At 30.4% G+C, this 17,530-nt stretch overlaps 2 protein-coding genes across 2 annotated transcripts; one reads left to right on the top strand and one right to left on the bottom strand.

The window, feature by feature from the left end:
- Positions 1-37: 37 nt before the first annotated feature.
- LOC106070659 (uncharacterized) lies at positions 38-11,201 on the bottom strand. The gene is made up of 5 exons (XM_056004720.1): positions 11,054-11,201; positions 9,480-9,578; positions 5,880-6,869; positions 5,023-5,289; positions 38-4,271 (listed from the first exon to the last, which is right to left on the bottom strand). The coding sequence occupies exons 3-5, from the start codon at positions 6,788-6,790 to the stop codon at positions 4,106-4,108; spliced, it is 1,344 nt and encodes a 447-aa protein (XP_055860695.1). The 5' UTR covers positions 6,791-6,869; positions 9,480-9,578; positions 11,054-11,201; the 3' UTR covers positions 38-4,105.
- A 449-nt stretch (positions 11,202-11,650) lies between these two features.
- LOC106054837 (V-type proton ATPase subunit F-like) lies at positions 11,651-17,530 on the top strand. The gene is made up of 5 exons (XM_056004721.1): positions 11,651-11,807; positions 14,136-14,217; positions 14,893-14,975; positions 15,872-15,994; positions 17,009-17,530. Exons 1-5 carry the CDS (start codon positions 11,757-11,759, stop codon positions 17,036-17,038), a joined length of 369 nt encoding a protein of 122 aa, XP_055860696.1. The 5' UTR covers positions 11,651-11,756; the 3' UTR covers positions 17,039-17,530.

The following is a 17,530-nucleotide window of genomic DNA, read 5'->3' as shown; positions in this document are numbered from 1 at the left end:
AAAAACAGAACAGCGCAATAAAAACAAAACAATGTAAAAAGGTTCCAAGGACTAATTTTATTAAGAATTTTTATCCTAACCAACAAAACTTCAGAACAAAAAGAACATTTGTATTACAAGTCATGAAACAAAATTTAAAAAAAGCACAATCAGCTAGCAATTTTATATTATTTCCCTCTGCCATCTTTTAATTATATCAATAAGGACAAATGGTCATTAAGCTTATTGCATAAACATGTCTTAAACTCAAACTCTGTTTTGAATGTGGTCCATGCAAAATTCATAAACCTGGATCAAAGTTGATATTTTTCAATAAAAAAAAAATATTAATTAACACAAAGACACAACTACAAATGTGAATCATTGCATTTATTTAGTTTATAAACTCAACAGGTTTGAGACTTGGCTATTATTTAGTGAAATAAACAATAATACTGTAATATTTAGTTGACCGTGAAAAACAAAACTCTGGTATCAAAGCCTACTTGTGACACCAAGATCATTATTTAGGTATCACATCAATCCATATCAAGAGAAAGACAGTTGTTTTTCTAATTTGTATAAAACAAATTTTCATATTTTCAGAGCTTCACGGTCATTGAGTGGTAAAGCGCTTGACTTCCAAACTGGGGATCTTGGGTTCAAATCCTGGGATTTTTTAATTTTAGGATCTTTAGGGCACCTCTGAGTCTACCCAGCTCTAAGGGGTGCCTGATATTATTTGGGGAAAAGTAAAAGTCGTTGTTCCTTGTGCTGGCCACATGGCGTCCTCCTTAACAAGAGGGATACAGAAGCAGATGACCTTTACATCATCTGCCCTAAAGGGTCTGAAAGGGGAACTTTACTTACTTTATACTTGTAAATAGAAAAATAAAATGAGGAGCATTATATTTAATATTGATAAGGCATGAAAAAGCATTCTGCAAATTCAAACAATCAGTTTGACAAAAAAAAAAAACTACCACCTTATGACTACTTAAAAGTAGAACAAAGAGTCTTGTATATAAAACTACATCATATAAATGTCCAGTTCAAAGTGAGATTTAAAAAAACTACTGTACCCATGTCATACAAATAGAGTAATAATAATGAATTTTAAAGCCTATTTCTTAGGTTACATGTTTGATTGGTAAGCTTAGAAGTCACATATGGCATTTATGTCAACTTACACCACTGTCAATATTTCTTTCTCTTTAAAAACACAAATTGGGGTAATAAAAAAGGTGCAAAGCAAATTATCTCTTTCTACACAAAACCACTCTAAAAGCTGCAATTTCAAGTTATGATTGTACATAACTTAAGCTACTGATGTCATTAGGTCATGATAAAGTCTGAAGTTCCAAACATTTTAAAAAAACCAAATATACTCTTTATATTATTTTCAGATCTTAAAATTGAGTTGTTTTATGAATTTTCCATTATTAATTTACATGTACATTCTCTATTGTAAGAGCCAGTTAAATTTGATTCTTTATACCAGAAAAAACATCTGCATAAAGACACAAATGTTATTGAACACTGTGATACACACAAACATGAATAATACAACAACACTTAAGTGATAATACATTTTGTTTATTTTACAAAGGCAACTGATAAGCAAGCAAAAGTTGTTTTTTTTTCCCTCTGTCTTGGATGTTCCTTCAGAACTGAAGATTATTACATTCTAGGCCAAACCTCCTGCAGGATTACTTAGGATGGATTGAGAGAGTTTGAACCTGGAACCATCCAGACAACAGTCCAGTGCATATACCACACAACCAAGCAGCCATCCAAACATGTTTATAGCTTGATTAAGTATAGTAAAACTATTTAGTTCAAATATTATAATAAAAGTAAACAATCTTTATTAAATTACTTTAATGGTACTTCTACAATTCCTTTACTTTTTTAACAATGAATTTTTCTTTTAACCAATAAGTCTCTGTTTATCTGGCCACATGCCACTCAGATACCTGCTGCAACCTTTCTGCTTGTTTAAAGATAAAGAAAAGTGAAAATAAAAATATAATTCCAATAACCATTTAACACTGGAAAAAAAATATCTATGCAAGAATATAATGATTGTAGTTAAATAGAAACTTGGTTCAAATAACCATGTTATGATTTTCTTTAATTACAGGCACAGCCAAATAATACAACTTAAAGTAGTAATATTGCCATATTGCAAAAGACAACAGCAATTAAAAACTAACACCAACAAAAAAAAAAGATTTTTTTAGAAACAAATAGGAATATGAAATAAAATATGGCAATCTGCTATGTAATATTCAAAATTATTATTTTTTGGTTGACTTCCACAAAAGTATCTTTAATAATACAAATGTAAAAAAAAATAATAACAATTAAATCTTATGCCCATCAATTTAATTTAATCTGTCATGTTGATTATTTGTTTATTTTATTTTACATGTTTTGGGTGTTCCTTCAGAATTGAAGATTATTATACCCTAGCCCAAACTTTCTACGGAATGGTGGGGGATGGTTGCCATCAGGGTTAGAAACAGTACCACATGACCATACATAAATCTCAAATCAATTACAATCTGCTATAATTTTTTTTTTCAAATATTTATTAATTTTTTTTTTTTTATAACATTTAGAAAAATATATCCAGAATTTTTATTTAAACATTTTCATTATGCTTTAATATTAATATGCCACAGAAAAATTGAAGCACACAATTTTACTCAGAACAAAAAAGAAAATATTAAGAAAACTACAAACTGAATAACTTTTCCTAATACAGTTTATACTGCCTTAAGATTTACATTAAGGTCTTTAAATTCCATTTCTCTACAAGCTATGAATGTAAAAATCCAGGACATTAAGCAATGCAGTCGAAAGCCCATTCCATTATGAGGTCTTACATAAAAAAGAAAATGGTCAGAAAAAAAATCTTGTTATTTGGTTAGATGCAATAATGTATTAAAATATCACAATCATCAGGTTCATAACAAAGAGATGATAACAGAGACGATTAAACAATAAATTAATGTTACTAAAAATGTTAAGATCAGATTTTAAACATTGAAGAGTTAACGCTTTTTTTTTTACTGCTGCTGAAAATATATTGCAACGTGAAAACAAAAGTTCTCAATACAAGTTTGATGTATATCCTATTTTACGTCTTGCAATGTTATAAATCTCATTCAAATATTATAAGATAAGACTACATCAACTGCAAAATGGAAAAAAAAAGCAAGTCTGAGCCCAAAGAAGAGGTGACAGAAGCCCATAAATGAGGTCCAAGGAGCTTATCAAGGATTTTGATAACAAAAAAAACAGAAAACTGAAGTGCAATATAAAATTAAAAAAAGAAAAACTTAAAATATAATCCATAAAACGTTTTTAGCCTAAAAATTGTTAAGGACTTAAAAAAAAAAGGTAACTGGGTAATTTTAAGTACCAATATTACAAAATTCTGTTTTCTGAATAAGAAATTTTTTCAAAGGTTTGATAGGGATGAACTTATTACTATAACTTTTATTGTCCCACTGTAGATCTATGCTATGTCAAAGTCAACAACTGCTGAGAATTTCTTCATTTTATCAATACTTAATGTACACAATCAAAGTGTGAGACAATACAACAGCATGTTTTTTTCCATTTAATTAATTTGATATCAATCATTAAATAAATAATTTAAATTAATTGTGTCACGAATAAAATAAAGACTAATTAATCACAACAAATGTTTTGAAAAAAAAAAATTATTTCAATCATCAGGTTTGTTGCATTCAAATTCTTCAAAAAAATTTTTAAGCACATCAACAATGAAGCATTGATCTTTAATATACCCTATTCAATATTCATTCTTTCTTATAAACAATTTCAATTTCTACTGATCAAACATTGATAGAAATAGACAGACCATGGGCGGCCGAGGTGTGTAACATATTTTACAAAATTAAAATGCAATTATGGTTTAAATAAATTAATAAACAAGCTCCATCATAATATTGTTAAGGATTTGAATAGTCCATTACTGTATACTGACCTCTTCAGTGTTGAGTTTATACAATTTTACAGTTACTAAGATATTCACACTACTAAAGGTTTTACAATGTATCTTTTTATAGGAGAGTTCAAGTGTCTGGTCAAATTAATCTACATGTTGGTGGTTCTGAGCCTCAGCATTTCTAGCTTCCTGTACTGCCTGTTGTGGAGGTCGCTGCTCACCGCCTGAACGTAAACTTGATATGTAACTAAGTATAAGCAAAAATGTTATTCCTATCAAACATACTGTACTCATAGCACTGAAGTATTGCCTGCAAGATAGATAAACATAGATGACATTCACATACATTTGAAAACCATGTTTCTATTAGTATTAAAAAAAAAAGGTAGAAGAAAATTAAGTCTCCTAAAGTGGTGTTTACATTTTGATTGAATTATATTGTTGAATTCTTTTGCTCAAGAAATTTATTTAGAAGAAAACTAAAAAAATGGTTACAAATAACTTTAAACATGTTTCTTTAAACAATTAAGCTAAGATATAACTGCATGAATTTTTTATAGGAAATTACTGCTAAGAGTGATTGTATCATATGGTCTTTTTGCATAATTACTGAATTTTCTAAAATTTGTTTTATTATTTTAGAAAATATTATTTTTTAAACCACTCCAAGATTAAACTAATATAAATAACTTTATATGACATTAAGTAGACTTAAGTATCCTTATGTGAAAAACTAGCATATATAATATATTAATCACATTTGGAAAGTCTAATTATATTTTGAACTGTTAAAAAAATTAATAAAGAAAGACATGAATTTCTCTAGTTTATGAGTTATGATAATCATTTATTTATATACCGGTATATCAGTTGTTTGAAAGCTATTGACGTTATATGATAATCAAACATTATATCAGTAGTTTCAAAGCTGTTGCTGCTTTGGTTATTATTTTAAAACTCACACTTGATCAGCTATACATGACACTACAATCACAGTATATAATATATGTAACATATAATGAAAACAACAATAGAAGAAAAAAAATATAACTACCACCAACCTGTACATTAACCTGAAGTACCAAACTATCAACAGAACAAAGGTGAACAGTGGATACATCAAGGCACCCATGAAGGAATCCTCATCAGTGTCATGACTAGCACTGCTGGCTGTGGTAGCCCTGGTCTGAGAGGTAATCAAACAATGCATTGTGCAATTGTCACTAATGTTACAGGCCTGCAATGTACGTCCATCATCTCGTAGATCCTGGCCATTGTAGATGAAGCGAACCCATTTGTTATCCTCAAGCTCTGACTGAAAATTGTTCCTAGAAAAATTATCAATGAATTAAATTAAAAAAAACAAGAAGCTTTCAAGACGTGTATACACTAAACTATTTCCTTTAGAAAGTTTTTTTTTCTTTTCAGATTACAATATATGTACAGTAGGCAGAGTGAGTTGATAAAATCATTGTAAAAAAAAGTTGCAAAATCTAAAATATCATGATTTTCAATATCTTTTATAGCTTTTGCAATCTAAACAGGGCAGACAGACTGACCACACAAAACTAATAGCTGCTTTTCCCCTTTTGGAAGCTGCCAAAAAAGCTTTTATACTAGCAATTTTTACACTAAATGTTATTCACAATAATTGGCTCTCTGTTTATTATGGTTATGAATTTGATTCTACAGTGCTAAAAGTGCACTGAAATTATGATTTGGTTTAAAATAGTTTATAATAATTCCATATACTGTATACTGGATTCACAAAAAAAAAAGCTTGCTGTTTATGTATTGGACTGCATTTTATGAAAACTCCAATAAGTAAATGTTTATTGAAACCAGCTTAAGAGAAAATACAAGTTAAAATAAATTGGAAACAGACAATATGCCTGTTCTTAATAAAACATTAACTTACCGCCGAAAATCACCAATGGTGTCCAATGGACTAGCATAAACCAATCTATGAGTTTCATTCATATATTTAAGTTTTACACGAATTCTTGAATCCGTTGACCCTTCAGGTTCCGGCAGAGTTGGTGGCAAGGAATCATCTTGGCCACTATACTGCGAAATGTTTACTGAGTCTCTATTACTATCATTTGAATTGGAAGGTTCCTCTTTATTATTTGTTGAGTGTTTGGATTCAGTTATTTGAGAAGTTGATGCTGCTAGATTCCTTAACTCGTTTTCATTTGAGGCTTCATTCGATGGTAGCGAGTCAAGTTGTGATGTCAAGTGTGCTGTATTAAAATATTGCACTCGCCTTCGCCTGATTTCTTCATCGGTGGGATGTTCATCAGATGTTGTATGAAAGCCCTCTGACGTTTCTTCCACAACCACAGAAGCCCTAGGGAGGATGGATTCTGTTTCTTGAGGATTGATATTAACTGGATTCACAGTCTCTGTTAAATTCGACTGATGAGGCTGAAGGACACTAATTGATGCCTCACTTGACATTGCTTCATTGCAATCATTACAAAGAGAATCAGGCGCTTGAGCTCCCACCGGCCTTTGACCATCTGTAGTATTTTCCCCTTCTGAGCTAGAAGTCACTAAATTTTCTGGGGCTGGTATTCCACGACTTTCATTTAAACTAACATTTGCACCTACAGATCCATCTGTTAAGTCTGTTGCACTGGCAGTAGGATCTTGATTTTGAGGCCTCACCCTCCTTTGACTAAGCTCCACAACTATTACTCCTACATCTCTTAGAAGAGGAATATCTGCAGTGTGAGTTGACAGCCATGCAAGCATTAATATTATGCCAAGTGTAAATATGCCCAAAATGAGTATAACTTCATCTCCAATGCCTTCTATTAAAGACATTTTGTAGTTTCAATGTTAGTACCTTTGTAATGCAGCTGATCAGTTACCACAATGTTTAATGCCTCCACGTCACAGAATTCTATATTAGAAAATAATAACATACATCATGTTCAAAAGATAAAATAAATGTATTATTATCATCATTAATGTTTTACACACATGAGAACAGCTTTTATAGAAAGTACATAATATTTTAGTTTTATCTCAAATTTAAAAATGTTATTTCAGATCCAACATCTCTTTATCTTATCTTATATAATACAGACGTTACTTCAAAAAAGAAGATGATGACGTCCTACGCGTCATGCATTTAGTCATGCATATTAACCAATGACTTAAATTCTGCCAAGTCACTGGTTTTCCTGGCTAGCTCAGGCAACCCATTCCATGCTCTAATAGCACTAGGGAAGAAGGAGTATTTGTACAAATTTGTCCTAGCATATGGGACGAGGAATGTGCCTTTATCTTTGTGTCTTTCAGAGTATTTTATTAAATTTTGTTTTTGTATTTGAAGATTATGGTTCAGTGTTTTATGTATTATTGCTACTTTACTTTTGAGCCTTCTGTCCTGAAGGCTTTCTAAATTTAGTGATTTTACTAAAGGTGTTACTCTAGTCAAATGTGAATATTCGTTTGTTATGAATTGCACTGCTCTATTTTGTGTCTGTTCTAGTTTCTTAATGTTTTCTTGAGTTGAGGGGTCCCAAACAGAGGATGCATATTCTATTATTGGCCTAACCAAGGTTAAATAACATTTTAGTTTTATGTTCTTATTTGATTTATAGAAATTTCTTTTAATAAATCCTAATGCTTTGTTTGATTTTTTTGTAGTTTCATCAATATGTGGATTCCATGACAGTTTTTCATTTATTATAACACCTAGGTATTTTGCGTTTTTAGTCTGTGTTACTGGTTTGCCATGAATAAGATAAGTGGAATTAATTTGTTTTAGTTTTTTTGTTACTCTTAACAACTGACATTTTTCTGGGTGGAAAGACATGCTCCAATTTGATTCCCATTTCTGTAATTCATCTAATTCTCTTTGTAAAATATCTGTGTCTTGTGTTGTTTTTATTGTTCTATATATTATGCAATCGTCTGCAAATAATCTGACTTTTGTTCCTGAACTAATGCAATTTGGTAAATCATTTATGTAAATTAAAAATAGTAGTGGACCCAAGACTGTTCCTTGAGGTACACCTGAGTTTACTGTTATCGGTGTTGATTTAGAACCATTTATTATTACAGTTTGTTCTCTCCCTATCAGAAAGTCTTTAATCCACTGATGCAGTGGACCATTAATGCCGAAATATTTTAATTTTTTAAGCAAACTATGGTGGTGAACTTTGTCAAAAGCCTTAGAAAAATCTAGTAAGATAGCATCTATTTGTTCACTATTATCTAAACCTTTTGAAAAATCATCAATTAGTCCTATTAGTTGTGTTTCACATGATCTATATTTCCTAAAGCCATGTTGGTATGGTGTGAGGACATTATGTTTGTCTAAGTGGTTTATGATGCTGCTACATATTATGTGTTCTAGGATTTTACATGTGATGCTGGTAAGTGATACTGGTCTGTAGTTTCCTGGGTCAGATTTTTCTCCTTTTTTAAATAGGGGGGTGACATTAGCTTCTTTCCAGTCCTTAGGTACTCTGCCCTGGTTAAGTGAAGCCTGAAAGAGTATTTTGAACACTGGGGCTAGCTCATTACTTAGTTCTTTGAGTAATCTAGCTGGAATACCATCAGGTCCAGAAGCTTTATTTGGTTTGGTGTTGGCAAATATTTTTTGAATTCCATTTTCTTGTACTACTATATCTTCTATGTTGTCTACTTGGTTCAAATTCAGTAATATGTCTTTGTCTCCTGGGGCTGAGAATGCTGATGCAAAGTATTTGTTTAGAATGTTTGCTTTAGTTTCATTATCATTATGTATTATGTTATGTTCATCTTTTAATGGCGCTACGCCTGTTGTTTCCATTTTCTTAGACTTAATGTATGACCATAGAAGAAGAGGAATATCTGCAGTGTGAGTTATAAAAAAAAAACACCAGAAAAAGACATTATGATTATGAAATACATAGCTTTCCATTTAATAAGTTTTAAGAAGCAGTAGTTTTTTATAATTCTGATGTGACATATGTTCAGTTGTTTTTTTTGTGACAAGTAGAGTTTAAAACTTTTTTCCTTGTATATAAACCCACTTGAAGCTGGAAGCTACTTACATTTAATTTGGGGGTAATTTTTACATTCTGAAAAAAAAAATTAGACAATAACTATTCTCTACACTGCAATATAAGAACTAATGGACTATGACCACTCATGCTATGGTCTGTAATAGCTTAGTCCTCTGAAATGAGATATGGAGAAAAGGTGTATATAGTGAAGGTGTATATATGGTGGAAACAAACGCTTCCATCCATGGCATTACAATTTGGAAACAAACATTATTGCACATATCTTTTTTTTTCAATACTTAGATCAAGTGCAAGCAGTGAAGATTTGCCATTCAATCACTTTTGCTATACAAAGTCTCTACCATCAATAAAAACTGATCAATAAAATTATAATAGATAAACATTTTATATAACTTTATCTTTAGTTACTAAGGCTAATATATATATATATATATATAATAATATATATATTATTATATTATATTATATATATGGTCTAGTAGACTATTTACCTTTTCAAGCCATATATAAATTTCTTCAATGCAACAGTAACAAGCATAATATAAAGATTAAATCAATCTTCCATCTTCTGCTTGTTTGTTTTGAAATTTCTGGTGATGAAATGGCATTTAGAACATTAAAACCAATTAACAAATAATGTCTAATAAGGAAAGAAAGAAATGTGACTAAATCAATAATTTTAGTACTTCTTTTAGATCTTGACTAGATTTGTATGTTATATATCTTATTAATCAGTGACTGAGTTAGTGATCAGATTCAGATAGAATATCATAGAAGATTTAGATCTTAGATCTGTGTATTATTAAGTAAGTTTCCCTATCAGACAATGCGATCTATGGGGCAGATGATGTTAAGGTCATCATTTTCTATGGCCAATGGTTAACAAGCAGGGTGTTATGTGGCCAGCACAACCGCCTTTACTTTCCCCAACTAAAGTCAGGTACCCATTAGAGTTGGGTAGACTCAGGGGCACCCTTAAAATCCCAAAATTCAAAATCCCAGTCTTCACCGAGATTTGAACCCAGGTTCGGAAGCCGAGCGCTTAACCACTCACCCATCGCACCCCCCTGTGTATTATTTATCATTACTATTAAATTTTAACACTAGAGACACAGATCTACTTTCATCTAATCTAGCTCTAGATTCTAGATCTAGTCAATGAGTTGGTAGTATTTTACTAGATATTATTTAGTTACTAGATGTATAATTGTATAACACTAAAATTTCAATACTATTCAATAGATATATATAGATTAATAATTTTATATCTAGAATAGATCTAGATTGTCTAGAATAGAATAGTATATAAAATAGATTTATTTAGAATTTAGAATTTAAAATCTACATATATATATATATATATATATATATATATATATATATATATATATATATATAGACAGTGCTTTTTTTTGTAAAATAATAGGTGCCGGTATTAAAGATGGATTACATAACTTTTAAATACTAATAAATTAATGATAAACGTTAAAATACAAGAAAAGTTATTAAATATAATTTTTTCCCCACATTGAAAAAGGTGCCGGGCAGTATTGGTGCCTACCGTCACAAAAAAAGCACTGTATATATACTATATACATATAGTATATATAGATTATTAGTTATCTATAATATATAGAATAATAGATAAAATTATAATCACTTTTACTACTTTTAGTATAACTATTAGTTTAACTATAAAATAATTATTATGGTAATCTAATCTATTCTAGACTTAAAAAGTCTCTGAGCTATAACTATGTGAGTATGTCTATGTGATTGTGTCTATGTCTCACTAATATATATATTCTACATCTAGATAATAATGTATGAGAATAATATAGATTCATAATGAGTAAGACTTTGTTTGAGTTAGTTATGAATGACAGAGACAGAGACGACAGAGTAGATCTATCATCTAGAATTCCAGATTGACCAGCAGATGTTTCAGTAATTTCATTTGGCTCATTTGCATCATGATGAAAGTTGTGAGTTTTTTAGTTATTTTGCAATACGCGACAATATTAGATCTAGATGTCTATTCTATATTAATGAAGAATACAATTACATAGCACTTTTTCTAGATCTTCCAACCAACAATGTTTGACCTCATTTTGTGATGTTGGCACTTTTACACTTTACTAGAATCTAGATTTATTTTTATTTAGAGTTTTGATTTTTAGACAAGATAAATACTAAAGTAAAAAAAATAATAGAGTAACTTGCCCTGAAGTCGTCTCTCTGTCCTTTGCCAAGCTGGAAAAAAAAAAACAAAAACACATTGTTCTATAATATGCAATCTAGATCTAGATTCACAAATTAATTTCCTAAGAAAGCGAAATATAAGTTGATAACTTAGATATTGTATTAGGTCAAATATTTTTCTTTTTGATTTTTTTAAACGCAATCCCTTAAAAAAAAATAATTCACTTTTACCCGTAAGTAGCTAATAGAAGGTTTAACGGCCCAAACGCAAAACTCGTTTTATTCACTAGTTTCATATAACATTAAAATAAAATTAAATGCAAACTCTGTATCATAAAATATATACGAATACAATTTCTTTTAGATCAAATTTTAACTAGTCGTACATATTAAGACGACATTTCTATCTAGTCTATGTGTATTTATATATCGATCTCCATATTTTATTCTAGTTTGAGTTGAAAAAGACAGGACATGAATTTCCTGGAACTTCCGGAATAAAAAAACAAAACAATCATATGACTTGTATTTGTAACAACCAAGAAAGAAAATCATAAAATCTTAAAATGGCATTAGCAGCAGCAAGGGGAAAGTTAATTGCAGTTATTGGAGATGAGGTAGTTTGTGAATAGTGTTTGTAAATTTGCGTACCATCTTTTTTTTACTCTTGCATGTTGTTTTTTTTTACTTGAATCGTGCGATATTTTGTATTAAAATAAAAAGGTTTCATTCATGATGATCATCATCAAATCATGACATTTCATGATGATGATGATTGATGATGATCATCTGTGACCTGTCGTGACTGAATCAATCGAATCATCACTCTTCAAATGACCAATTTTGAATCATGTCACCATTTGTCAATGTCTCTTGTGACACTCTCGTCTCTACATCTAGTCACTAGTCTAGATATATTCTAGATCTAGATAGTGACATGTCACATTGACATTGTCACGTCCATGCCTTGACTGAGTCTTGACTTTTTTGTGTGTCCTAGTGGCAGTAGATGAGTAGTGGCTAGTAGATCAAGACAAGTAGACTCTAAAACTAGATTCTAGATCTAGCTACTACTACTAGAGTCTAGCTATTTTTATTCCAATTCACTGATTCCACATGTGCTGTGACTATTCAGTAATTCACGAGAGACTCAGAGAGGCCTGTCCATTCTTGTATTAAATTTTTAAATTATTGTGTTAATCCAGCCAGCTTTTCTTTGGAGGACAAGATTTATTTTCTTCCTCTGACTTCCTGCTCCCTCTTAAATCTAGTCATTCTAGTGACATTCTATTCTAATACTTACTAATAACTCTAATTCTGATCTAGAATCTAGATCTGTGTATCAAAATGTTAGTGTTTCATTCAAGGTTCTATAATCTAACTGTTACTATACTAGATCTAATTTATCTTGACTACACTGATGACAGTGTCACTAGCCTCTCAGAGAATTCTTCTAATATAATATCTAGATTCATGGATATATACAGATTCATGATCTAGAGTAAAGCATGTTTATGATAGATTCTTGGACAATGATGTTTCGTTAATCTCATTAAACATCACAACAACCAATTAATATCATAAAATTAATTAATATTATTAAATCAAATCATCTTTATTTGAATGCTTACTACCAAACTTACATATATAAATATAATATAGATCTAGAAATAGACTAGGCACTGTGCATGAAGCATTTTTTTTTTCATGACTTTGTATGTAACTTCCTAAAGTGGCTAAAGTTTACATTGTAAAGACAACATTGTTACCTGCGGTCAAAGTTCACTGGTATAAATTTCTTTTTTCTTTGGGAAGAAGTAGATAGGTCCAGGCGTAATCAGATTTTAAGCCCCCAAGATGCATCAGCCATACAAAATCCAGAAGACTTTTTAGACTGGGATACACTTATATAATTTCACAAATATATAAACTGGGGGGGTACATGTTTCTCAAAATTTGCACAAGTATCCCACGTTGTCATGCTAGTCATGAAAGAGAAATACCTCAACACAGTCAAGAAGGGGAAATAAACATTTTTTGTTATTTAAAAAACAAATTATGTACTGGTAAATACTTTCATAATAATAATGTAATACAAAATATATATATATGTGTTCTTCTGTGCAATAGTTACATGTGTTCATCTGAAAAGGAGTTTGAAAAATATATTTAAAAAAAAAAATGCATTGTATAGTTGTTCCTGATCTACTGTCGCTGCAATTTGTTATCAATTTGTCCATCTCTTATGTCGACATATTTTACTATCCTCTCTATCAGTTAGTAGCAGAGAATGAAGATATATGTCATTGAAAGAGTGAATACTTGACTGTCTTAAGCTTGTATAAAAAAAAGTCACTTTAAAGGAAGAAATTCTAGGATTATATAATAAATATAAAAAAATATATATATATTAGCTATGCTTTGCTTACTTGGGTTTACCAGCGCTTGCTTTAGTTGATCTCACAAAAATCAAGATCACTAAATTTGACAAACTCTCTCAATAGTTGACCTTGATATTAAATTTAAATGATATTTGCAAAACCAAACCACTATATCTATTTTATCAGCAATAGGATGGGGAGTGCCCGAGAAATTAATTTTTTTTTCCCTAATCCTAACCATTATGGAGTAAAAAAATCTAAAAGTAAAAACTTACTGCCAAAGTGATCACAATCTGTGACTAAATAATTAAAAGATCTCCAACAGCACCCAAAAATTCTGTCTTTCAAGACAGAAAAATTTACTATTTAAAAAAAAAACAACTGCAAATGAGAGCTTAGCAATTGTGACCAGTCATTCTGACTGACACTTTTGTAATGCTTTTTTAAACTCATGTAGGTTTTAAAAATGTGTATGGCTTGTTCTCATTCTTTAAGTTTTGCTCTAAATAACAGTTTTTAAAAAAAGGTTTTTTGAAACAATTATTGATTGCTTTTTATTCCAAGGACACTTGTGTCGGCTTCGTTCTTGGTGGGCTTGGTGAAATGAATAAGAACAGAACTAGTAACTTCATGGTTGTTGACAAAAGTAAGTTTATATATAGTATTTAGATATTGAAGTAGGTAAACTGGTATTAGGGAGGTTAGATCTTCCCCATTACTCTTGGCTTATTTGCATCAATCTAGTCATGCATGTTAATCAATGATTTAAACTCTGCAAAGTCACTGGCTTTCCTGGACGATGCAGACAACCCATTCCATTCTCCAATAATACTGTAAGGGAAGAAGGATTATTTGATGCAGCTAAATATGTAGGGTTTTGTCCCCTTAGATAATTGGGAGTTATTTCTCCCACACCCATGAAGAGAATCAAGTTGAAACTTTAAACAGTTATTTATTGCACCTAACAAAACATGAATCAATTTAAAAAAATAACCAATTAGTCAATTAATTTTTTATTTTTTTTTGAATAAGGGAAATAAGGTCTACATTATTGAGATATAGTTGTAAGTGCATAGTTCTTTATTAGATAAGCTTTGTTTTTTAAAAAAAAGATTTTTATATAATTTTTTTGTCCTTTTTTTTTATTAATCAGGGTTCTAGGCAATAAATACAATTATTACTGAAATGTTTAATTATCTGTTTTTTTGTGCTACATCTCTGGAACCCATGAAACAATATTTTGCCCTTTGGTTTCATTAGTTATTTATTTGCACACATAATATTATCAGCTTGATTTTGGAGAATCTGTCTTTATTTTCAGATACAAGCATTGGAGAAATAGAAGAAACATTCAAAAACTATTTGAAAAGAGATGACATTGCTATAATTCTTATCAACCAAAATGTATGTAGCTGTTTTAGTTTTAAATTAACACCAAAATTAAGGAATGAAAATAAATTTGCATTATATTTAACTTTTAAAAAGTAATGTCACCTTCATCTTCCCCCCTGCTAAAATGTATATATTAAATATATCTTTCCTTATTTTGTTGTAAATGTTAATGGTAAACGAATTGTTCAAATTGCCTAGAGGCTCACATGGTAAGTGAAAAAACTCCAAGATTCCCATTGTAAAGATTTGTCAAACTTTAAACTCAGTGCTATTATAATTACTCCCCATTGAGATAAACTAACAAAAACAAAACATCTAAAATTAAAAAAATTGTATCTTGGTTTGGCTATAAGGATCTTCTGTTTGGGACCCTTCATTCCAGATGCTAGGATAAATTTGTGCAAGTGCTCCTTCTTCCCTAGTACCATTAGAGTATGGAATGGGTTGCCTGAATCATCCAGGAAAACCAATGACTTAGCAGAGTTTAAGTCTCTGGTTATCATGCACTACTACATGGATGCCTGTAGGACATAATTATCTTCTCTTTTGAAGTAACATCTGTAATGTAAACCAAAAAATGCATACCATGTACATTCTGTTAATGTAGTTTCCATTGGCCCTTAGCACTGTATTATTTTACAGTAAATTTATATTTTGCGGTTCCCTCCAATTTTGTTTCAATCAAATTTTTAAACAATAACATTCTGTGTAATTTTAAACAAAACACAAAATTCAGCATGGCCTTTTCTGATCCTCAAAACAATTATCTTTTACATCATTTCCTATACGTGATTCTGATTATTTGGCACATTTTAGTCCATTTTGTTGTATAGTTAGAAACAGCTAAAAAAAAATAATGAAGAAAAAAAAAAAAGACACATTATTCATAACAATACTGTCTTTTGCAGGTAGCTGAAATGATTCGCCATGTAATAGACAGCCATGATCTTCCCATTCCATCAGTTTTAGAAATTCCCAGCAAAGATTCTCCATATGATCCATCTAAAGATTCTATACTTAGGAGAGCCAAGGTATGGTAACAAAAAATATTTCAATAGGGTAGCCATTAAATTTGCACACATAATTTAGTCCAGATAAAATCTTTTTCTCACGTTTGTAGTTTCCTTTTGATTTCTATTTAGCATTCTTCCTAAAGAAAAGATGCTGTTGTTCTAATTCTGTCTTGTTTAGATCTATACAAAAAATCTTAGCTATTATTTTCACTGCCTAGTTTAGATCTATATAAAAAAACAACTAACTGTTATTCAAAATCTTATAATGCACAAAATATGTGATTATGCTTTTTTTTTTTTGTTTTTTTTAATTGATGAATTGATTGATTCAAAGTCTTACTTATCTTGATTGCCACACTGAACATGTAGTTGTTGCCACTTGGTTGTGATGCAGATTTGACAATGAAGACAGTCAATAAACTAACTTGAACGTAAAGTAGAATTTAATGTAGAAAATAAAGCATACAAAATTCAGTACATACACAGAACTTGTTAAAAGAAGTGTGTCTGCTTTAAAAGAAACACAATTGATTGGCTGCCCTTTCTTTTTCTCCTCTTATATATATGCACTGTTCCAGAATTTTCCACAAAGCTTTTATCAACTCTGTCAGTATAGTAAAAAGCTTGTACATATTTCTCCCACACCCAGTCTAGGATTAAGTTTAATTTTTGCACAATTATTTCCTTTAGCTGGCAACACAAGAATCAATATACAAAAAAAAGTTTATTTACTATTGGTACCAGGTAATTAATTATTTTGTTTGGTATCTTGAACAAGGGAAAGAAATCATTCTTGACAGATGTGGTGGTATAAGTAACATCTATATTTTATAAGAGCCCTGAATGAACATTTTTAATGCATTTAAAAAACAGTCATGTAAACATTCACAAAGATTCCCCTTTCACAACAGATCTGGACAAGTGATAGGATCATAGCAAATTGAGAAAGCTAAACGCTAAAAAAAATTATTGGTAAAAATATTTCTAAGCACACAGAAAGTTAATTCTGTTTTTATGTTTTTCTTGTTTCAGGGTATGTTTGCTGCTGAAGACTTCAGATAAATTAGAGAGATGGAGACTGAAATTCTATAATCAATTCCACAATCTCTTTTATTTGGGGCCATGTACTAGTGATGTGTCATCATAACCTAGCATTCTGTATACTCGGATGATTTTTTTTCACACCTATTGATCAAATATTTAACTTTAACAATTTAAACATCTGTAAAGGGTCAACTTGAGCTGTGCTAGAAAGAAATGACAGCACAAAGATGTACAAATCTTGTTCTTAGTGTAGCAGTAGTGTCAATGTGTAGACATATTGTAACTGTATTTTTGTGGAACTTTAAATGCTGTGATAAGATGTAATTGTAAGTATTGAAACGAAGTTTTTGGATGTCAGGTTTTGTGAGAGCTTTTGATTGGCATCAGAGTGAATTTGGGCTGTTTATATTTATTAGATCTTATGTCAGCATTGATGAGTGTACTTTTTGTTGTTGTTTTTTTTTTTAATAAAATTGATTTCTTCTTGAATAAACAGCTACCAGTACTAAA

The sequence above is a fragment of the Biomphalaria glabrata genome, chromosome 11, assembly GCF_947242115.1.
Source record: "Biomphalaria glabrata chromosome 11, xgBioGlab47.1, whole genome shotgun sequence".
Classification (NCBI taxonomy): domain Eukaryota; kingdom Metazoa; phylum Mollusca; class Gastropoda; family Planorbidae; genus Biomphalaria; species Biomphalaria glabrata.
Note: the sequence above shows the minus strand (reverse complement) of the source record. Positions and strands in the feature narration are given on the sequence as shown.